General features: G+C 49.0%; 1 protein-coding gene and 1 long non-coding RNA gene across 4 annotated transcripts in view; one reads left to right on the forward strand and one right to left on the reverse strand.

The window, feature by feature from the left end:
• Positions 1-488: 488 nt before the first annotated feature.
• LOC129398482 (uncharacterized) lies at positions 489-10248 on the reverse strand. The gene is made up of 3 exons (XR_008626266.2): positions 9738-10248; positions 2413-2652; positions 489-620 (listed from the first exon to the last, which is right to left on the reverse strand). It is a non-coding gene; the product is annotated as an uncharacterized LOC129398482 (long non-coding RNA).
• The window catches only part of SPATC1 (spermatogenesis and centriole associated 1), a 36012-nt gene continuing 12539 nt past the window's right edge, over positions 603-24075 (forward strand). For all 3 annotated transcript variants that reach the window (XM_055116064.2, XM_055116065.2, XM_055116066.2), the window contains exon 1: positions 603-2609. In XM_055116064.2, the coding sequence (XP_054972039.1) occupies positions 2399-2609 (211 nt within the window). In that variant the 5' untranslated portion in view covers positions 603-2398. The remainder of the gene's footprint in view (positions 2610-24075) is intronic.

A 24075-nucleotide genomic window follows, 5' to 3' on the forward strand; every position in this document is an offset into this window, starting at 1 on the left:
TTCTGTGCTCTACCACACTTTTGGTTTCTTTGGTGAGGCACACTCCCCAGCTGGATCTGGTCCACCTGCTGTACCCTCTCCCAGCACCAGTGCCTCTCCCAGGCAGCATTTATCGCAGGGTAAGCTCAGCATTTATATATGATCATTCAATTCATAGCCACTCCCCACTAGCTGGTAAAGTCGATAAGGTGGGGACAATGCCTGCTATGACTAGCACTGAACCCCCAATTCCTAACACAATGCCTGCCACAGTTGGTGGCCAACATATGTTTTTGGATGAAAGAACACTGGCATATGCAAAGAGAAACAGAGATGGTGCATCAGCCGGAGTTCTTTTATATTAGGAGATTTATTTTAAGGGCTTGGTCACATAATTGTGGAGGCTGGCAAGTCCAAAATCTGTAAGGCAGGCTGGCAACTCAGGTAGGATTTCTATGCTACAATCTTCAGGCAGAATTCCTTATTTTCCAGAAAACTTCAGGTTTTTTTCACTCTTAAGTTCTTCTGCCAGGCACAGTAGCTCACACCTGTAATCCCAGCACTTTGGGAGGCTGAGGCAGGAGGATTGCTTGAGCCCAAGAGTTTGAGGCCTGCCTGGGCAATGTGGTAAGACCCCATGTCTACAAAAAAAAATGTTTTTAATAAAAATTAGCCGAGTGTGGTGGCACACACCTGTAGTCTCAGCTACTTGGGAGGCTGAGGCAGCAGGATCGCTTGAGCATGAGAGGTCGAGGCAGCAGTGAACTATGATGGTGACACTGCATTGCAGCCTGGGCAACAGACTGAGACCTTGCCTCAAAAAAATAAATAAATAAATAAACAAATTTAAAAATTAAAAAAATAAATTTTTAAAAAGTTGTTCAACTGAATGGATGAGGCCCACCCAAATAACTGAAGGTAATCTCCTTTAAAGTCAACATCTTGTAGCTATTCTATTAGACGTCTAATAGACGTGATTAATAGCTACAAGTATATAATAGCTTCACAGCACTATCTAGGCTAGATTTTGACCAAACACCTGGACACTATAGCCTCACAAAATTGACACATAAAGTGTAACCATCACTGACTGCATCAACCCAAGAGGCTAACAGTGAAATAAGACCATGACAAGCTAATTTTCACATGTTGAAGGAAAGCCCAACAGACACTCTATAAAGTTAGAGGGGTGACTGAAGAGACCTCAACTCTGGTTCTTGGGGGCTCTGGTCCCTGGGGCCAGAGTGACTGAGCCAGGATTACAGTCTGAAGCATTAGAGGAGGGGTGGGGGTAGGCCCCCCATTGTGAGGTCCAGGCAGAATGCTCAACGCACACCGATCCCAGCCCTGGCTGACCTTCTTCCCCTTCCTCATTCCCACATTCTACCAGGAGTCTGTCCTCTGGCCTGTACCTGGACTTCGCTATCCTCTCCCTGCCCCAAAAAGAGGTTTGAGGGAGAACAGCCACGAGGACACGGCCTCACTCAGTACTCAAGGTCAGTACCATAGAGTTATCTGTAGATAGCTCTAAGAGAAGGGGAGCATCATGAGGACTGAGTCCTGAGTTCTTAGAACCAGGTGAGGGATGCAGTCTTGGGCTCCTGAAGGACTAAAGTCAGGAAAATTCAAGGAGCTGGGGAATAGAGATCCAAGTGCGGAGAAGGCAACGACGGGAGATTTGGAATAGGGAACGCTGAGTCACCAGAAATGGAAACTCCAAGTTATAGAGAGCTCCTGGACCAGCAGTAAGATAGACTCTGAGCACCTGGGTCAGAAGAAATCATGGGCGAGTGTCCAGGCCTTCAAGACACAGCAACCAGGAGAAGGCTGAGAGGCCAAACCCAGGCATGTTCAAGATCACCAAGAAAGGGCATCCTGGCCAGGAAGGTGGAGTGGTGGGTTTTCATTCAACAAATATTCACCGTTTACCTACAAACGTTGTGCCAAGCCCTTTGCTGGACACTGGGGTTTCCAGGAACGTGTTACAATCCCTGACCTCACTGTAAAGCCAGTGGACAGTGTTAAGGAGCTAGCACGGAACTGGAACCAGGGGAAGTGCTATGACACAGGACACATCTGCTGGGGAAACCCAGCGGGCAGCAATTAACTTGCGGTGGGGAAGAGGAAGTTTCACGGAAGAGGCACCATGAGGGTGAAGTTGGCCAGACAGAGAAAAGGTCAGGACCTTCCAGGCCGAGGCGAGGCCTGTGTACAGGCCTGGTGGCATGGAGAGCTGAGTGTGTTAGAGCAGAGAGGGCAAGGAAGAGGGCACAGCCTCTGACCTCACAATACCCAGGGCCCACTGGGCCAGCCTGGCAGACTCTGCACCCTCCTTCAGCCCGGGCAAGGCCCGGGGCCCTGGGCAGCCTCCAGGTGCAGTGCCCTCCCGTGGGCCGCACCCTTCCCACTGCCCCAGGGCATGTCTCTACTCACCAATTATGAAGGGCTTCGGCATCAGATAGAGAGGCTGGTGCGGGAAAATGAGGAACTGAAGAAGTTGGTGCGGCTCATTCGGGAGAATCACGAGCTCAAGTCAGCGATCAAGACTCAGGCAGGCGGGCTCGGCATCAGCGGGTTCACGAGTGGGCTTGGTGAGGCAACAGCAGGCGTTCCCTCACGCCAGAACAACGGTAAGAGGCCCCGCTCCCAAGAGAGTGAGGAGGGAAGTGGGGACTGCACCAGAGAGGAGAGACTCAGTGTGCTGAGGTCTCAGGAGGTCATGGAGGGAGTGCCCTTCTCCTTGCCCTCTCTGCTCTAACACACTCAGCTCACCAGACAATGTGCTTCCTGTCCTGGAGGAGGCTGCATTCCCTCCTGTCCAGGGTGGACCTCTCCACAGGTGCTCAGAGCCCACCCACCCCTGCAGTGACCTGCCTCCATCACAGGCCCTGTACCTTGCCCTCCTTACCTGGCCCTCTCCTCTGTCCACCATCAGGTATGAAATCTTCCTCCTTCCCTGAAAGGACACCTCTGCTCTTTCTGGTCTCTGCTTATTTAAGCCTCTACAGCTTGGCAACGAACCCTGACACCACTGCTCTAGAACGGTCACAAGTGCCTTCCTAGGTGCTGCATCCTTCTCCACCTCTGCATGGCATCTGAGATCGATAGCCCTTCTCCATGACCCTCTTTCTGAGTTCCCAAGCCATCTTGTCCATCCCTCTGGCTCATCTTAATTGAGGCTGCTCCCAGGCTCTGGGTCCAGGCCCTGTCCCTCCACCCTCAGCCAGCCTACCCACAGCGCAGCTTCAACTCTCCACTAGAACTCAAGATCCCCTCCAGATCCTGCAGGCTCAATGAGTCACTGGAACTTAGCTCACTCCAAACTAGACATGTTTCTGACTGATAACTTGGGTCTTTCCAGCAGCTAAAGCCCTTCAGGCTTGTGCTCACTCCCCTCCTGTCTTAATTCCCTGCTCCCTACCCACTGGGTTCCCTGCCATACAACCTGAAATGTGGCATAGGGCTGGTCTTCAGTTCTCCCTTACTGATCACGAGCACATAGACACCTCTAGCTTTAAGTGTTATACCTCTAATGACACAGAGACAACAGAGAGGGTAAAAAAAATAATACACATGGGGCCAGGTGCGGTGGCTCACACCTATAATCCCAGCACTTTGGGAAGCTGAGGCAAGCAGATGACCTGAGGTCAGGAGTTTGAGATCAACCTGGCCAACATGGCGAAACCCCATCTGTACTAAAAACACAAAAATCTTCTGGACATGGTGGTTCACGCCTATAATCCCAGCTACTCGGGAGGCTGAGGCAGGAGAATCACTTGAACCTGAGAGGTGGAGTTTGCAGTGAGCCAAGATCACACCACTGCACTCCAGCCTGGTCAACAGAGCGAGACTCCATCTCAAAAACCAATAATAGGCTGAGTGCAGTGGCTCAGCGCATAATCCCAGCACTTTGGGAGGCCAAGGTGGGTGGATCACCTGAGGTCAGGAGTTTGAGACCAGCCTGGCCAACATAGTGAAACCCCATCTCTACTAAAAATACAAAAAGTTAGCCAGGCGTGGTGGCACATGCCTGTGGTCCCAGCCACTTGGGAGGCTGAGACAGGAGAATCCCTTGAACTGGGAGGCAGAGGTTGCAGTGAGCCGAGGTTGCGCCATTGCACTGCAGCCTGGGCAAAAACAGCGAAATTTTGAAAGAGAAAGAAGGAAAGAAAGAAAGAGAGAGAGAGGAAGGAAGGAAGGATGGAAGGGAGGGAAAGAAAAAGAAAGAAAGAAAGAAAGAAAGAAAGAAAGAAAGGGAAAGGAAGGATGGAAAAGAGAGGAGGAGGAGGAGGAGAAGAAGAACAAGAAGAAGAAGGAGGAGGAGGAGGAGAGGAATAAAGAAGGAAAAAGAAGAAGAAGAAGAAAAGAAAAGAAAAGAAGAAGGAAGGAAGGAAGGAAATCTTCCTGTTTAAGAAGCTAGACTCTGGCTTCGTACTCCCAGGCTAACCAAGCAAGCCCTCTCCTCCCAGCTTTCATTCTTAAGGGAATCTTTGGACCACTTCAGATCTTCCAACTCCCAAAAGGTCCAGCTTTGAGGGTTAGGAAAGACTTCCTGGAGGAGGTGAGCCCAGCCAACTGGTTGTGAAGGGGAAAGGAGCGTGCCACAAGTAGAAGTGACTCATACAAGTATCTGGCCCCAGGGATTGCAGGAATGAGAAACAGATGTGCAATTAAAGCCCTGACCCGTGTGTGTCTCACGTGGGTGAAGGTGTGTGAATGCGCTATGAGAGTATGTGGCACACACTATGCACCACACGTACTCTGCAGTGTGAGTATGGAGTGTGTGGTGTGGGTGTGTGAATGAGTGTGTATGAATGTGTGTAGGGAAATGTGCATGATGCTGACTCTGGGCATACTGCCTAGGAGTTAGCGTTTCTCACAAGGAGCGGTGCTGTCAAAAGAAAATTAAATGTAATTTTTAAATATTTAAATTTTTTTTTTTTTTGAGAGACAGAGTCTTGCTCTGTCACCCAGGCTGGAGTGCAGTGGCACAATATCAGCTCACTGCAACCTCTGCTTCCTGGGTTAAAGTGATTCTCCTGCCTCAGCCTCCTGAGTAGCTGGGATTACAGGTGCATGCCAGTACTCCTGGCTAATTTTTTTTTGGTGTATTTTTAGTAGAGATGGAGTTTCACCATGCTGGCCACACTGCTCTCAAACTTCTGACCTCGGGTAATCTGTCCGCCTCAGCCTCACAAAGTGCTGAGATTACAGAAGTGAGCCACCACGCCCAGCACAGGGAGCAGTACTGTAAAAAGAAAATTAAATGTAATTTTTAAATATTTAAAATTTTTTTAAAATAAAACATATATATATATTTTTTAAAAAAGGAAAGAAAATGTGGGCCAGGTGCAGTGGCTCACGCCTATAATCCCAGCACTTTGGGAGGCTAAGGTGGGCGGATCACCTGAGGTCAGGAGTTCAAGATCAGCCTGGCCAACATGGTGAAACCCCATCTCTACTAAAAATACAAAAATCAGCCGGGTGTGGTGGCAGGCGCCTGTAATCCCAGCTACTCGGGAGGCTGAGGCAGGAGAATGGCTTGCGCCCGCAAGGCAGAGGTTGCAGTGAGCCAAGATCATGCCCTTCACTCCAGCCTGGGCGACTGAGTGAGACTCTGTCTCAAAAAAAAAAAAGAAAAGAAAAAAGAAAAAATAGGTTGGGCGTGGTGGCTCACGCCTGTAATCCCAGCACTTTGGGAGGCCGAGGTGGGGGATCATAAGGTCAGGAGACTAAGACCATCCTAGCTAACACAGTGAAACTCCATCTCTACTAAAAATACAAAAACAAAATTAGCCGGGCGTGGTGGGGGCGCCTGTAGTCCCAGCTACTTGGGAGGCTGAGGCGGGAGAATGGCGTGAACCCGGGAGGCAAAGCTTGCAGTGAGCAGAGATGGCGCCAGTGCACTCCAGCCTGGGCTGGAGACTTTTGAGACTCTGTCTCAAAAAAAAAAAAAGAAAAAAGAAAGAAAGAAAAGAAATTAGCTGGGCGTGGTGGCAGGTGCCTGTAATCCCAGCTACTTGGGAGGCTGAGGCAGGAGAATCGCTTGAACTTGGGAGGCAGAGGTTGCAGTGAGCCTAGACAATGCCATTGCACTCCAGCCTGCGCAACAAGAGCAAGACTTCATCTCAAAAAAACAGTGCATGTGTGTGTGAGAGGATATGGTGTATCTGCTTTGACAGTGTGTGATTTGTGAGTGAATGTGTGCATATGGCTCTGTGTGTGTGTGAGTTGCTGTGTGTGTGTGTGAATGTATGTGAGAGTGTATGTGGTATGTATGTGTTATGTGGGTGTTTAAGTGTATTTTGGCGTATGTCTGATTGTGTGAGTGTATATGGTGTGTGTGTGGTGTGTTCATGTGTGACAGGGGCCAGGGAGAGGTGAAAAATGCAGCTAGAGGCGTCAGATCACCAAGGACTGCGGATGACATGCTGAGGGGCTTGGACTTGCTCCTGAAGGCGCTAAGAAGACACTGATGGGTTTTTTTGTTTGTTTGTTTGTGTGTTTTTTTGTTTGTTTGTTTTTGAGACAGAGTGTCAAAGTTTCACTCTTGTTGCCCAGGCTGGAGTGCAATGGCGCGATCTCGGCTCACCACAACCTCCACCTCCCGAGTTCAAGTGATTCTCCTGCCTGAGCCTCCTGAGTAGCTGGGACTACGGGCATGCACCAGCACGCCCGGCTAATTTTGTATTTTGTTAGTAGAGACGAGGTTTCTCCATGTTGGTCTCAAGTCGGCCTCAAACTCCCGACTTCAGGTGATCCGCCCACCTTGGCCTCCCAAAGTGCTGGGAATACAGGCATGAGCCACCACGCCCGCCTGACACTGGTGGTTTGTAACAGAGAATAATCATGTTTGTGCTTCAGAAACGTTACCCCAGATGCTATGGGGGAAATGGATTGGAGGGAGAGTAGATTGAGACAGGGAGATGGATTAGACTGAGGCTGTTGCAGTCATCCCGGTGGGAGATGACAGCATAAGCCACAGGTAGAGAGAAATCCATTCACGTTATTTAATAAGAAAACAGAAACCCTAACTGCTTGGATGTGAGGGATGACAAAGAGAGCATCCAGAGTGTATCTGTCGTCCCAGCCAAGGCAGATCTCTATAGTTGCCTCAGAGAATCTTTCTCTGGCCACTTCCCCAACCTGCCTGTTCTCTTGGCCATTCCTTGTGACTGGCCTCCTTCATAGAGTCGGGTTCTTATTCTTGATTTGCCCTCATGAACTCGGGCCTTCGATTCCTCTTTCTGGGCCTACCCTTCTCCCTTATGCTCTGTGCACAGCCCTACCTCTGAAATCCCTCTGGTCCAGAGACCTGGCCCAACCCCATTTAGGAGGAACACAGGAGGAAACAGCTTGGGAGGTATGAGCAGGGCTTGGTCCGGTGGGCTGTGGATGTTTATAAGCATGTGTACCAGGCTCCTCTCAGTGCAGGACAGAGCTCAGATGGGAAGAGAAGGGGTGCAGAAGGGCAGGGCCAGGGGACCAGCTCTCTCCAATCTACCACATCCTGGCACAAAACTAGTACAAGAATTTCAAATTTAAATCTGACCTTCCAGGTTGTTACAAAGGTTTATTTGTCAGGGTAAGAAAATAGAAAGTAGTTTAACAGTTAGCCTGAGTGGTAACTTTTAACTACTCTGACACTTGGTAAATGGGCTTTCATTTATACTCTTGCCCACAGCCCTGCAAATGTTAGAGGTGAGCCTGGGAGAAGGAAAGGCAGTTTTGGAGCAAGAAAATGAGTTGTATTTTGGACAAAATTATTTTAAAATGTCCACACAACATCCACGTGGAGTGTCCAGAAGCAGTAGCACTATGAGCCTGAAGCTCGGAGAAGTCAGGTCTAGAGAGAAAAGATTCAAGAGTTACTGATAATTCAAGCTGAGGTAGGGGGCGAGGCCATCTGGGAAGAGAGTGCACAGTAAGAGGCTGAAGGACAGATCCTGACTGAGGACAGGTAGAGGAGTTGACAAAGGAGCATGCAGAGAGGCAAGGGAAACTTCAAAAGCAGAATGTCACAAAAGCCAAGAGACAGCTTCAAAGGGGACAGTGTCAGCAAGGTAAAGGCTACCAAGAGGTCAAGCAAGAAAAGTACTAAAAATATCCATAGCATTTAGTGGACAATTCATGACATTGGCATTCGTGACCTTGGTTAGAGTGATTTCAACCATCACAGGTGGAATGGCCGACCAGGGTGAGGTGAAAAGTCAGTGAGAAAATGGAGAGAAAAGATGATGGAGATACTTAATTCAAGAAGTTTGGCCTTGGGGTGAGGGGAGTGGACAGGGAGAGGGCAGTAGCTGGGAGGGCATGGGGTCCAGAGCTTCTTTTCAATGTGGCAGAGACCTGAGTTTGTTTATATGTGGAAAGAAGAGGCCAGGAGAGACTGCTGGAAAATACGCAAGATAAAAGAGGTACATTATGGGGTGGGGAGTGCCCTTGACTGAAGGAAGAGAGTCTCTTCCACTGTCCTGGAAGGGAAGGAGGAAGGAGAGCATGAGTGTGAATGCCAGGTGGTGGGAAGCTAAAGGAACTCCAGACCCGTGGCTTCAATTTTCTCTGTTCAAATGTTCTTCTCTGAGAGCAAGGATGGAGCGGGGAAGGTCTGAAATAGAGTAAAAATGGGGGGCCGGGCACGGTGGCTCACATCTGTAGTCCCAACATTTTGGAAGGCCGAGCCGGGCAGATGACCTGAGGTCAGGAGTTCGAGACCATCCTGGCCAACACGGTGAAACCCCTTCTCTACTAAAAATAAAAATAAATAAAAATAAATAAAAATAGCCAGGCATGGTGGCAGGCACCTGTGGTCCCAGCTACTCAGGAGGCTGAGGCAGGAGAATGGCATGAACCCGGGAGGCAGAGCTTGCAGTGAGCCGAGATCACGCCACTGTACTCCAGCCTGGGTGACAGAGCGAGACTCCGTCTCAAAAAAAAAAAAAAAAAAAAAAAAAAAGGGAGGGGGAAGGAACTGAGAGGAGAACTTGGAGGGTCTGTCTGGATGTATAGTGGGCTGAATGGTGCAACCATCTTTGGGATTTGCAAAGGCAGCAGCCATCAATCTCCTGCCTTCTCCAGCAGCATTTGGCAGCCTGAGGGCAGGCATGGGGGAGGCAAGCAGGCAGTGCCGAGGATGGCTCAGCAAGAGTTCAGGCACATCAAAGCTGCTCTGGCTGAGAGGGCAGCCAAAACCAGGAGTGCTGTCAGATGGAGAGAAAATAAAGAGGCCAGTGGACTGAGATCTGGAGAGGCTCAGAGACCAGGTGGCCAGAGTGATCTCTGCCCAAGACAGAAGGTACAACTGTGTGGTCAGAGTGGGTAATCTGAAGAGGCAGGAAATCAGAAAATGTTGGCCGTTGGCCGAATTAACTTCACCGGGACAGAACAGGCGCCAAGAGCTTCAGACTTGGCCCCGTGCACAGGGCAGGTGGGAGGTGCGGCATTCAGACTGCGGGGCGTCCTGCTCCTGAGGGCTCAGGGGCTTGCAGGGAGATAGGGCTGTTGGAGTAGCTGGGGAGACAAGAAATGAGGGCCAAGATGGGGGCTCAAGACACTAAAACAGTAACTGCACTGAAAACTGGCTCCTGCCCCCACTGGGCAGACCTGGCTCCTCCACACAGAGGTCAGGTGACAGGTGGGACAGCCGTCAGCACGGAACAGGCAGTCAAGAAAGGAGGACTGAGGGCCTGCTCTAGCCACCAGCATCCTCCTCATCCCAGCCCTCACCACCCCTCCCTCACCCGAGCCCACACACCTACCTGAGGTCCTCTCCCCTCAGGGCCACCTCGTCCTGCTCTCCCACGGCCTCCCCCAGGGGCTGCAGCAGGTCTCCTCCGGCAGGGGGCAGTCTTCCCTCAGTTCCGGAGGGCCTTCCCGCACGAACGCCCGCCCCCATGTCACAGTTTCCCTCACACGAGAACCTGCCTTGAATTCAGGACCTGCAAACCCCACAGATGCATCCGGCCCCTCAGGACCCGTCAATACCCCACAAGACTCTACCCCACAAGAAACACGTTCCCGCTCAAGATCTGTCCCTCCCTACTCAGGACACATCCCTCCCCTCTAAGGACCCTCCCCGCTCAGGACCCACTTCCCTCAGGACCATCTCCCCTCAGGAGGCTGTTCTCTCAGGACACTCTTCCCTGAGGACCCTCTCCGCTGAAGAACCTCTCGCCTCAGGACCCTCTTCCCTTGGAAACTTCTCCCCTCAGGACCTTCCCTCTCAGGACTCTCTCCCCTCAGAACCCTTTCCCCCGAGGACTACCTTCCCTCAGGACCCTCTTCCCTGATAACCCTCTCCCCTCAGTGCCCTCTCCCCTCAGAACGCTCTTCTCTCAGGACCACCTTCCCACAGGACACTCTTCCCTCAGGACTCTCTTCTCTGAGGAACCCCTCACATCAGGACCCTCTCCCCTCAAAACTCTCTTCCCTCAGACCCCTCTTCCCTCAGACCCCTCTTCCCTCAGGACCCTCTCCCCTCAGGACCCTCTCCCCTCAGGACCCTCTCCCCTCAGGACCCTATCCCCTCAGGACACCCTTCCCTCAGGACCCTCTCCCCTCAGGACCCTCTCCCCTCAGGACCCCTCTTCCCTCAGGACCCTCTCCCCTCAGGACCCTCTCCCCTCAGGACACCCTTCCCTCAGGACCCTCTCCCCTCAGGACCCTCTTCCCTCAGGACCCTCTCCCCTCAGGACCCCCTTCCCTCAGGACCCTCTCCCCTCAGGACACCCTTCCCTCAGGACCCTCTCCCCTCAGGAACCCCTCACCTTAAGTACCTCTACCCTCAGTACTTTCCCCCTCAAGACCCTCTCCCCTCAGGAACTTCTTCCCTGACAACCCCCTTCCCTGAAAACCTTCCCCCATCAGGACTCTCTTCCCTCAAGATCTTCTCCCCTGAGGACCTGCTGCCCCCAGGACCCCCTCTCCTCAGGACCCTCTTCCCTCAGGAGCCTCTCCCCTCAGGACCCTCTCCCCTCAGGACCCTCTCCCCTCAGAACCCTTTCCCCTCAGAACCCTCTCCCCTCAGAACCCTCTTCCTTCAGGAGCCCCTCCCCTCAGAGCCCTCTCCCCTCAGGACCCTCTTCCTTCAGGACCCTCTTCCCTGAGTATACTCTCCCTTCAGGACCCTCCCACCTCAGGTCTCTCTCCCCTTAAGGACCTTCTCTCCTCAGGACCTATCGTCTACCATCAGAACCCTGTCCTCTCAGGACCCTCTTCCCTCGGGACCCTCTTTCTGAGGAACCTCTTCCATGAGGACCATTTCCCCTCAGGACCCTCCCACCTCAGGTCCCTCTCCCCTAAGGACCCTCTCCCCTCAGGACCTTCCCCCTTAGGACCCTCTCCTCTCAGAACGCTCTTCCCTCAGGATCACCTTCCCTCAGGACATTCTTCCCTTAGGACTCTCTCCCCTCAGGACCCTCTTCCTTCAGGAACCCCTTCCCTCAGGACCCTCTTCCTTCGGTATCCTCTCCCCTCAGGACCTTCCCTTTCAGGACCTTCTCCCCTCACAGCCCTCTTCCCACACGACCATCTTCCCTCAGGACCCTCTTTTCTCAGGACCCTCTTCCCTCATAACCCTCTTCCCTCAAGACTGCCTTCTCTCAGACCTCTCTTCCCTCAAGACCCTCTCCCCTCAGGACACCCTTCCCTCAGGACCATCTCCCCTCAAAACTCTCTTCCCTCAGACCCCTCTTCCCTCAGGACTCTCTCCCCTCAGGACACCCTTCCCTCAGGACCCTCTTCCTTCAGGACCTTCTTCCCTCATAACCCTCTTCCCTCAGGACTGCCTTTTCTCAGACCCCTCTTCCCCCAGGACCCTCTCTTCTCAAAACTCTCTTCCCTCAGAACACTTTGCCTAAGGACCCCCTTCCCTCAGGACCCTCTCCCCTCAGAATCCTCTCCCCTCCCCTCAGGACCACCTTCTCTCAGGACCCCCTTCTCTGAGGACCCTGTACCCTCAGGACTCTCTCCCCTCCGAACCGTCTCTTCATAGGACCATATCTCCTCAGGACCCTCTCCCCTTAGGACCCTCTTCCCTCAGGGCCTTCTCCCCTCAGGACCCTTTCCCCTCTGGACCCTCTCCCCTCATAACCCACTTTCTCCCCTGAGGATTCTCTCCCTCAGGACCCTCTTCCTTCAGTATCCTCTCCCCTCAGGACCTTTCCCATCAGGACCCTCTCCCCTTAGAACCCTCTCCCCTCAAGACCGCCTTCCCTCAGGACCCTCTCCCCTCAGGACTCTCTTCCTTCAGGACCCTCTTCCCTCAGGTCCCTCTCCCCTCAGGACTCTTCCCTCAGGACCCTCTGCCCCAAAGAACCTCACCCCCCAGTACCTTCCCCCTCAAGACCCTCTCCCCTCAGGAAGCTCTTCTCTCAGGTCCCTCTCCCCTCAGGACTCTTCCCTCAGGACCCTCTGCCCCAAAGAACCTCACCCCCCAGTACCTTCCCCCTCAAGACCCTCTCCCCTCAGGAAGCTCTTCTCTCAGGACCCTCTTCCCTGAAAACTCTCCCCCTTCAGAAACCTCTTCCCTCAGGATCTTCTTCCCTGAGGACCCTCTTCCCTCAGGACCCTCTTTCCTGAGGAACCTCTTCCCTGAGGAGCCTCTCCCCTCAAGACCCTCCCACTTTAGGTTTCTCTCCCCTAAGGACCCTCTCCTCTCACGACCCTCTCTCCTCAGGACCGTCTTCCCTCAGGACTATCTTCCCTGAGGAACCTCTCCCCTCAGGATCCTCTCCCCTCAGGACCCTCTTCCCTCAGAACCCTTTCCCTAAGGACCCTCTTCCCTGAGGACCCTCTTCTCTGAAAACCCTCCCTCGTCAGGACCCTCTTTTCTAAGGACCTTCTTCCCTGAGGACCCTCTCTCCTCAGGACCATATCGCCTCAGTACCCTCCTCTCTCGTGACTGTCTCCCCTCGTGGCCCTCTTCTCTAAGGACACTCTCTATGCAGGACCCTTTCCCCTCATGACCTACCCTATTCCCTCAGGACACACTTCCCTGAAAACCCTCTTCCCTGAAAACCCTCTTCCCTCAGGACCCTCTCCCCTCATGACCCTCTCCCCTCATGACCCTCTCACCTCATGACCCACTTTCTCCCCTGAGAATTCTCTCCCTCAGGACTCTCTTCCTTCAGTATCCTCTCTCCTCGGGACCTTCCCCATCAGTACCCTCTCCCCTTAGAACCCTCTCCCCTCAAGACCGCCTTCTCTCAGGACCCTCTCCTCTCAGGACTGTCTTCCCTCAGGACCTCCTTCCCTCAGATCCCTCTCCCCTCAGGACCCTCTGCCCTCAAAACTCTCTTCCCTCAGAACTTTTTTTCTAAGGACCCTCTTACCTCAGAACCCTCTCACCTCAGGACCCTCTGTCCAGAAGAACCTCACACCCCAGGACCTTCCCCCTCAAGATCCTCCCCCCTCAGGACCCTGTTTCCTGAGGAACTTCTTCCCTGAGGAGCCTTTCCCCTCAAGACCCTCCCACTTCAGGTCTCTCTCCCCTCAGGACCTTCTCCTCTCACGACCCTCTCTCCTCAGGACTGCCTTCCCTCAGGACTATCTTCCCTGAGGAAACTCTCCCCTCAGGACCCTCTTCCCTTAGAACCCTTTCCCTAAGGGCCCTCTTCCCTGAGGACCCGCTTCTCTGAAAACCCTCCCCCATCAGGACCCTCTTTTCTAAGCACCTTCTTCCCTGAGGACCCTCTCTCCTCAGGACCATATCGCCTCAGTACCTTCCTCTCTTGTGACCGTCCCCCGCCATGGCCCTCTTCTCTAAGGACACTCTCTATGCAGGACCCTTTCCCCTCATGACCTACCCTATTCCCTCAGGACCCTCTTCCCTGAAAACCCTCTTCCCTCAGGACCCTCTTCCCTGAGGAACCTCGTCCCTCAGGACCCTCCCACCTCAGGTCCCTCTCCCCTAAGGACCCTCTCTCCTCAGGACCCTCTTGCCTCAGGACTCCTTTCCCTCAGGACCCTCTCCCCCCAGGACCCTCTTCCCTCAGGACCCCTTTCTCTCAGGACCCTCTTTCCTCAGGACCTACCCTCTCCCCTCAGGACCCTCTCCCCTCAGGACCTACCCTCTCCCCTCAGGACCTCTTCCGTGAGGAACTTCTCCCCTCAGGACCATCCCACCTCAGGACCCTCTCTCCTGAGGACCCTCCCCCTTAGGACCCTCTTCCCTTAAGACTCTCTTCCCTCTGGACCCTCTCCCCTCATGACCCACTCTCTCCCCTGTAGAACCTCTCCCCTCAGGACCTTCGCCCTCAGGACCCTCTCTCTTCAAGACCCTCTTCCCTCAGAAAGCTCTTCTCTCAGAACCCTCTTCCCTGAGGACCCTGTTCCCTAAAAACCTTCCCCCCTCAGGACCCTCTTCCCTCAGGACCTTCTACCTTAAGGACCCTCTCCCCTCAGGACCCTCTACCCTAAGGACCCTCTCCCCTCAGAACCCTCTCCTCTCCCCTCAGGACCACCTTCCCTCAGGACCCTCTTCTCTGAGGACCCTGTACCCTTAGGAGCCTCTCCCCTCCGGACCCTCTCTTCACAGGACCATCCTACCTCTAGACCATCTCTCCCCAGGACCCTCTCCCCTTAGGACCCTCTCCCCTCAGGACTCTCTTCCCTCAGGACCCTCTACCCTCAGGGTGCTCTCCCCTCCAGGCCCTCTCCCTCAAGACCCTCTTCCCTCATAACCTTCCTCCCCCAGGACCGCCTTCTTTCAGACCCCTCTTCTTTCAGGACCCTCTCCCCAAAGGACCCCCTTCCCTCAGGACCCTCTTCCTTCAGGACCCTATTCCCTTAGGATCCTCTTCCCTCTGGATCCTCTTCCCTTAGGACCCTCTCCCCTTGAAACTCCCCTCAGGACCCCCCTTGGGATCCTCTCCCCTCAAGACCCCCTTCCCTCAGGACCCTCTCCCCTCAAAACTCTCTTCTCTCAGAACCCTTTCCCTAAGGTCCCTCTTCCCTCAGAACCCTCTCTCCTGAAGAACCTGTCCCCTCAGGACCTTCCCCTTCATGACCCTCTCCTCTCAAGACCCTCTCTCCTCAGGAAACTTTTCTCTCAGGACCCTTTTCCCTGAAGACCCTCTTCCCTGACGACCCTCTTCCCTGAAAACCATCCTTCCCTCAGGACCCTCTCCCCTCAAGACCTACCCTCTCCCCTCAGCACCCTCTTCCCTGAGGACCCTCTTCCCTCAGGACCCTCTTTCCTGAGGAATCTCTTCCCTGAGGAACCTTTCCTTTCAGGACCCTCCCACCTCAGGTCCCTCTCCCTAAGGACCCTCTCCCCTCAGCACCCTCTTCCTTCAAGATCCTCTTCCCTCAGGACCCTCCACCCTCAGCAGCCTCCCCCCTCAGGACTCTTTTTCTTGAGGACCCTCTCCTCTCAGGACCATCTCACCTCAGGACCCTCTCCCCCTAGGACCATCTCCCCTCAGGACCTACCTTCTCCCCTAAGGAATCTCTTCCCTCAGGACCCTCTTCTTTGAGGATTCTTTTCCCTGAGGACCCTCTCCTCTCAGGACCCTTTCCCCTCAGGGCCCTCTCCCCTTAGCACCCTCTCCCTTCAGGACTGTCTTCCCACAGGGCCTTCTTCCCTCATACTTTCTCCCCTCACAATCCTCCCCTTGGTTTAAGTGATCCTCCCATCTTAGCCTCTCAATGTGCTGGGATTCCAGTCGTGAGGCCAGGTGTCTAGCTTTTACTTTTCTTTTTAACTTCAATTGTTTGATGTAACAAACCTTGCCGAGAGACCTAAATAATTAAATAATCATATAAACGCAGTGACTCTGAAGTCCTCTTCAGTGTTCTCTTCAAGTTCTTTTCAAGGTACTTGTACTGGAGCCTAAGATTTTCAACTCACAAATCTAAATAAATTAAACACAAATTATCAAAAGGTTAAGAAATCACTTGTACATATTGCCTTGGAATATCATGCGATGGGACTGAAATCTCTTAAACACAAGCTAACAGTGGGTGTCTGTTAGCTGAGGACTCTCCCTCCACCCGTGGTATCTTGCAGTCATGAACCCAAAGGCACCCTGTTTCCTGACCAGGGACCTCGGTAAGGCAGCAGCTGAGATCTCATCAGTGATTCTGATGGGTCGTAGATTGAGGCCATCCCAGTGTGAGCAGGGCATATACTCCTCATGGTCTGTGCCTGCAGAGCCTGTAATGCCTCCCAGGTGTGCACTAGCTTGGCCCCTGAACCATAAATGTGCCTTTTCTGCCACAATAAATGCCTGTGACCCCAGTGAATCTTTTTTAAATGACAGCTTCACTGAGACGTAATTCATATAACCATACAATTCACCCATTTAAAGTGCATAATTCAGTGGTTTTTAGTATAGTCACAGGTATGTACAAACATTACCACAATCAATTTTAGAACACTTTCATCACCCCAAAAAGAAACCTCATCCCCTTTAGCTATCACACCCCTACCCTCTCACCACCCCCTCCCCAGCTCTAAGCAACCACTAATCTACTTTCTGTTTGTATGAATTTGCCCATTCCCAACATTCCATAAGCACGGAATCACGTCTTTTGTGACTAACTTCTTTCACTAAGCATAATGTTTTCAAGGTTCTTCCATGCGGTAGCTCCTGGCTACAGTTAGGGTTTTTTGTTTTGTTTCGCTTTTATGGCTGAATACTATTCCAGTGTATGGCTATACTACATTTTGTTTATTCATTCATTGGTTGGTGGCCATTTGGGTTATTTCCTCCTTTGGGCTATTATGAATAATGCCGCTATGAACATTCATGTACAGATTTTGTGCAGACATGTTTCTATCTCTCTTGGAGATATCTAGGAGTAGAATTACTGGGTCATATGGTAACTCTATGTTCAACTGTTTAAGGAACTGCCAGATTGTTTTTCAAAGCCGCCACACCATTTCACATTCCCACCAGAAACGTATGAGGGTTCCAATTTCTCCAAATCCTTGCCAATATGTGTTATCATCTGATGTTTTAAAATCATAAACATCCTAGTGGGTGTGAAGTGATATTCCAATGCAGTTTTGATTTGTATTTCCCTGATGACTAATGATGCTGAGCTTCTTTAGGTGTGCTTATTGGCCATTTGTATATCTTTTGAGAAATATCTATTTAGATCCAATGCCCATTTTTATTTTTTTAATTTCTTTTTTTTTTTTTTTCTTGAGACGCAGTCTCGCTCTGTTGCCCAGGCTAGAGAGTGCAGTGGCGCGATCTGGGCTCACTGCAAGCTCCACCTCCCAGGTTCATGCCATTCTCCTACCTCAGCCTCCCGAATAGCTGAGACTACAGACGCCCACCACCACGCCCGGCTAATTTCTTTTTTTCTTTTTTTTTTTTTTTTTGTATTTTTAGTAGAGACGGGGTTTCACTACGTTAGCCAGGATGGTCTCGATCTCCTGGCCCCATGATCCACCTGCCTCGGCCTCCCAAACTGCTGGGATTACAGGCGTGAGCCACCACACCCAGCCTATTTTTTAATTTCTATATAAAAATAGAGACAAGGTCTCACTATGTTGCCCAGGTTTGTCTTAAACTCCCGGACTCAAGTGATCCTGCCACCTCGGCCTCCCAAAGTGGTGGGATTTTAGGCATGAGCCATCCTCCCTAGCCCATTGCTCATTTTTAAATTGGGCTGTCTTCTTATTGTTGACTTGTAAGATTCTTTATATACACTGGATATAGTCCCTCCTCAAATATATCACTTGCAAATATTTTCTCCAATTGTTTGGGTTGTCTTTTCACTTTCTTAATAATGTCTTTTGAAACATAGAAGCTTTTGATTTTGATGAAGTCCAGTTTATCTATTGTTTCGCTTGTTGTTTGTGCCTTAGGTGTTATAGCTCAGAATCCACTGCCAAATCCAAGGTCATGCAGATTCACCCCAAGTTTTATTCTAAGAGTTCTATGGTTTTAGCTCTTCATTTAGGCCTTTACTCCATTCTGATTTAACTTTTGTATATGGTGTGAAGTAGGGGTCTAACATCATTCTTTTGTAACATGGATATCCAGTTATACCAGCACCATTTGTTAAAAAGATTATTTTCTCAGGCTGGGCACAGTAGCTCATGCCTGTAATCCCAGAAATTTGGGAGGCCAAGACAGGTGGATCACTTGAGGTCAGGAGTTTGAGACCAGCCTGGCCAACATGGTGAAATCCCATCTCTACTAAAAATACAAAAATTAACCGGGCGTGGTGGTGCACACCTATAATCCCAGCTACTCGGGAGGCTGAGGCAGGAGAATCACTTGAACCTGGGAGGCAGAGTTTGCAGTGAGCCAAGATGGTGGCACGGCACTCCAGCCTGGGTGACAGAGCGAGACTCTATCAAAAAAAAAAAAGATTATTTTATCAATTGAAACTGGACCCCTTAAACCTTACACAAAAATTAACTCAAGATGGATTAAATACTTAAATGTAAAACCCCAAACAATAAAAACTCTAGAAGAAAATCTAGGCAATACCATTCGAGACATAGGCACAGGCAAAAGATTTCATGACAGAAACTTCAAAAGCAATTGCAACAAAAGCAAAAATTGACACATGAGAGCTAACTAAACTAAAGAGCTTCTGCACAGCAAAAGAAACTATCATCAGAGCAAACAGACAACCTATAGAATGGGAGAAAATGTTTGCAACCTATCCATCTGACAAAGGTCTAATATCCAGAGTCTACAAGGAACTCAAACAAATTTACAAGAAAAAAAAACCCATTAAAAAGTGAGCAAAGGACATGAACAGGCGCTTCTCAAAAGAAGACATTTAAGCAGCCAACGAACATATGAAAAAAAGCTCATCATCACTGGTTGTTAGAGAAATGCAAATCAAAACCACAGTGAGATACCATCTCACACCAGTCACAATGGCAATTATTAAAAAGTCAAGAAACAACAGATGCTGACGAGGCTGTGGAGAAATAAGAATATTTTTACACTGTTGGTGGGAATGTAAACTAGTTCAACTATTGTGGAAGGGAGTGTGGCAATTCATCAAAGACCTAGAACCAGAAATACCATTTGACCCAGCAATCCCATTACTGGGTATATACCCAAAGGAATATAAATCATTCTATTATGAAGAATTCATGCACGTGTATATTCATTGCAGCACTATTCACAATAGCAGAGACATGCAATCAACCAAAATGCCCACCAATGATAGACTGGATAAAGAAAATGTGGTACATATATACCATGGAATATTATGCCATAAAAAGGGATCATGTCCTTTGCAGGGACATGGATGGAGCTAGAAGCCATTATCCTCAGCAAACTAACCCAGGAACAGGAAAGCCAAACACTGCATGTTCTCACTCACAAATGGGAGCTCAACAATGAGAACACATGGACACAGGGAGGAGAGCAACACACACTGTGGCCTGTCGGAGGGGTTGGGGGAGGGAGAGCATCAGGAAAAATAGCTAATGTATGCTGGGCTTAATACTTAGGTGATGTGTTGATAGGTACAGCAAACCACTGTGGCACACATTTACCTATGTAACAAACCTGCACATCCTACACATGTACCCCAGAACTAAAAAAAAAAAAAAAAAAAAAAAGATTTTCTCCCATTGAATTGTCTTTGCACACTTGCCAAAAATCAGTTGGTACAGGGCCAGGCGCGGTAGCTCACGCCTGTAATCCCAGCACTTTGGGAGGCTGAGTTGGGCAGATCATGTGAGGTCAGGAGTTCTGAGACCAGCCTGGGCAACATGTTGAAACCCCATCTCTACTAAAAATACAAAAATCTGACAAGTGTGGTGTGTGCCTGTAATCCCAGCTACTCGGGAGGCTGAGGCAGGAGAATCACTTGAACCTGGGAGGTGTAGGTTGCAGTGAGGCGAGAGCGCACCACTGCACTCCAGCCTGGGTGACAAGAGCAAAACTCTGTCTCAAAAATAATACAAATAAAAATAAAGAGTGTGTTGTTTCATTTCCACAGTTGTGAATTTTACAGATTTCCATCTGTTATTGATTTCTAGTCTCATTCTTATGGTCAGAGAAGATACTTTATATGATTTCAATATTTTAAAACTTAGAGACCTTTTTTTGTGATCCATCCTGGAGAATGTTTCATGTTCCCTTGAGAATAATGTATATTCTACTGTTGTTGGAGGGAAGTGTTTTGTATATGTCCATTAGAGCTAGTTGGTTTATAGAAAGGTTTGAGTTTTCTATATCCTTACTGATCTTCTGTCCGGTTCTGTCCACTACCGAAAGTGGGGTCTCCAACTATTATTGTAGAACGGTCTATTTCTGACTTTGATTCTGTCCATTTCTGCTTTATATATTTTCCGGATCTGTTATTAAGTGCATGAATGTTAATCATTGTTACATTTTATTGTACTGAAACTTTTATTAATATATAATGTTCTTCTTTGCCTTTTGTAACAATTTTTGATTTAAAGTCTATTTTGTCTGATATCAGTACAGCCACCCAGCTCTCTTTTGATTACTATTTGCATGGAATATCTTTTTTTACCCCTTCACTTTCAACCTATGTGTGTCTTTCGATCTAAAGTGAGTCTCTTTCAGGCAGCATATAATAGGAACATGGGAGTGTTTTTTGGTTGACTGTTTTATCCATTCTGCCAATCTCTTACCTTTTGACTGCCTATTTTACTCTATTTAAAGGAATTCCTGATAAGAAAGCACTATTTCTGCCACATTGCTGTGTATGTATGTATGTATGTATGTATGTATCTATTGAGACAGGGTCTCACTCTTTCACCCAGGCTGGAGTGCAGTGGCACGTCTCAGCTCACTGCAGCCTCCGCCTCCTGGGTTCAAGCAATTCTCCTGCTTCAGCCTCCTGAGTAGTTGGGATTACAGGCATCAGCCACCACACCCGGCTAATATTTCTATTTTTGGTAGAGACTGGATTTCACCATGTTGGCCAGGCTGGTCTTGAACTCCTGACACCAGGTGATCCACCTGCCTCAGCCTCCCAAAGTGCTGTGATTACAGGCATGAGCCACCATGCCTGGCCTGCTGTTTATTTTCTGCATGTCTTATGTCTTTTTTCCCCTCAGTGTATCTTTTGTTGTCTTCTGTGTTTAATTAATTTTTTCTAGTATACCATTTTGATTCCTTCTCCTACTTTTTTTTTCCTGTACATTTTAAAGTTATTTTCTTAGTGGTTACCCTGGGGGTCACAATAAACATCTTAAATTTATAACAGTCTAGTTCAAATTAATAGCAACTTAGCTTTAATAGTATGCAAAATATACATACAGTATATAAATAATATATAACTCTGTCCTCCCCCTTTATGTTATTATTGTCACAAGTTACCTCTTTATACAGTATGTGTACATTAGCATATATTTATAATCATTGTTTTATACATTTGTCTTTTAAGTCATATAGGAAAAATGGGAGATACAAACCAAAAATACAATAATACTGACTTTGACATCAGCATATGTAGTTACCTCCATTGGTGTTATTTTTTCATATGGCTTCTAGTTACTGTCTAGTTTCCTTTCATTTCAGCCTAAAGGACTCCCTTTAGCATTTCTTGTGGGCAGGTCTACTGGCAATAAATCCCCTCAGCTTTTGTTTATCTGGGAATGTCTTAATTCCTCATTCATCTTTGAAGGATAGTTTTATGGAATATAGAATTCTTCTTTGATCTTTTTACTTTCAGCAGCTTAAATATGTCAAACCACTACCTTCTGGCCTTCATAGTTTCTGATGAAAATTTTGCTGTTAATCTTATAGAGGATCCCTTGTACATGATGAGTCACTTCTCTCTTGCTGCTGTCAAGATTTTTTTTTCTTTCTTTCTTTTTTTTTTTTTAGAGAGATAGGGTCTCACTACGTTGCCCTGGCTGGTCTTGAACTCCTGGCCTCAAGCGATCCTCTGGCCTCAAAGATTCTGTCTTTCAACTGTCTGATTGTAATGTATCTCAGTGAAAATCTCTATGAGTTTATTCTACTTGGAGTTCACTGAGTTTCTTTGATATGTGGATCCATATCTTTCACTAAATTTAGAAAATTTTCAGACATTATTTCTTCAACTATTTTTTCTTTTTCTTTTCTTTTTTTTTTTTCTGAAGACAGGGTCTCACTCTGTCACCCATCATGTAGCAGCATGATCTTGGCTCACTGCAGCCTCCACCTCCCAGGCTCAAGCAATTCTCCCACCTCAGCTTCCTGAGTAGCTAGGACCACAGGCATGTGCCATCACGTCCGGCTAATTTTTTGTATTTTTTGGTAGAGACAGGTTTTGGCCATGTTGCCCAGACTGGTCTTGAACTCCTGGGCTCAAGCGATCTGCCCACCTTGGCCTTCCAAAGTGCTGGGATTACAGGTGTAAGCCACCATGCCTGGTCGATTTCTACAAATATATTTTTTTTCTGCTCCTTTCTCTTTATCCTCTCTCTTTCTCCTTCCAGGACTTCTATTAGAGTATGTTGCTATGCTTGATGGTGTCCCAGAGGTCTCTTAGGCTTTATTCATTTTTCTTTCTATTCCTGAAACTGGATAATCTCCATGGATTTAGTTTCAAGTTTGTTGATTCATTCTTCTGCCTGCCCAGATCGGTTGAATCCCTCTCATGAATTTTTCAATTTAGTTATGGTATTTTTTATTATTTTATTTTATTTTTGAGATGGAGTCTCGCTCTGTCACCCAGGCTGGAGTGCAGTGGCACCATCTTGGCTCACTGCAATCTCCGCCTTTCGGGTTCACGCCATTCTCCTGCCTCAGCCTCCCGAGTTGCTGGGACTAAAGGTGCCCGCCACCATGCCCAGCTAATTTTTGTATTCTTAGTAGAGACAGGGTTTCACCATGTTAGCCAGGATGGTCTCGATCTCTTGACCTCATGATCCGCCCACCTCAGCCTCCCAAAGTGCTGGGATTACAGACCTGAGCCACCCCACCTGGCATTTTGAATGCTTTTTAGCTTTTTGAAAACTGGACATTTTAAATATTATAATGTGGTGACTCTGGAAATAAGATTATTCCTCCCTCCCCAGGGTTTATTGCTGCTTGTTATAGGTCATACTTGTTTGTTTAGTGACTTTTCTAAACTGTTTTCTGCAAAATATTGTAATTTTTGTCCATATTGCTCCCCCTCATGCCAGCAAGCCACACCAGGAAGGCAGACCACCAACATTATGGCCATCACTGATGCACAGAGTGGGAGATATTAGGTGTCTGTGAGGATAGTGACTTCTGTGTGTCATATGCACAGATAGGGATTTCCACGAGCACACACAACAAAGAATACGGTCTTTATAAAAGTAGTTTAGAAAAGTCACTAAGCAACGACCAACTACAACCCACAACAAGCAGCAAGAGCAAAGCCTGGGGAGGAGGTGAATCTCATTTCCAGGGTTACCAAACTATAATATTTCAAATGTCCAGTTTTCAACAAACAGCCAAAAAAAAAAAAAAAAAAAAAAAAAATTACACGGCATGAAACAAAAGTTAGGCTGGGCACAGTGGCTCACGCCTGTTATCCCAGCACTTTGAGAGACCATGGCAGGTGGATCACCTGAGGTCAGGAGTTCGAGACCAGCCTGGCCAACATGGTGAAACTCTGTCTCTACTAAAAATACAAAAAAGTTAGCTGGGCATGGTGGCACGCACCTGTAATCCCAGCTATTTGGGAGGCTGAGACTGGAGAATCGTTTGAACCCGGGAGGAGAAGGTTGCAGTGAGCTGAGATAGTGCTATTGCACTCTAGCCTGGGGCAACAAGAGCGAGACTCCGTCTCAAAAAAAAAACAAGAAAGAAAGAAAAGTTAAAATCCCTATATTTTCCTCCCAAAATTTAGTAGCTTCTTCATTAAGCATTCCCCTGGTTATTGTAAGATTTTTATCAGATTCTGGAGACCCAAAAAAAGTTTACTCTGATCATTTTTGCCAGCTTAATTGTAGCTTTGGTGGAGGGCTGAAATTGTGGAGCTCTCTAATCCTCCATTTTCAGTTGCTACCTGTCTGGCTAGTTTGAGTCCAAAGGGAAAGACAAATGCAGCACACACATCCTTACCCATGGGCAGTGAAAGCAGATGTGACTGGCCCTGCAGACTGGTGTGGGTGGCATGCACTGGCCTCAGTGACTTTGTGTCTCCAGAGCCTCATGTGGGGTTTGGTTTTAT

The sequence above is a fragment of the Pan paniscus genome, chromosome 7, assembly GCF_029289425.2.
Source record: "Pan paniscus chromosome 7, NHGRI_mPanPan1-v2.0_pri, whole genome shotgun sequence".
Taxonomy (NCBI): Eukaryota; Metazoa; Chordata; class Mammalia; order Primates; family Hominidae; genus Pan; species Pan paniscus.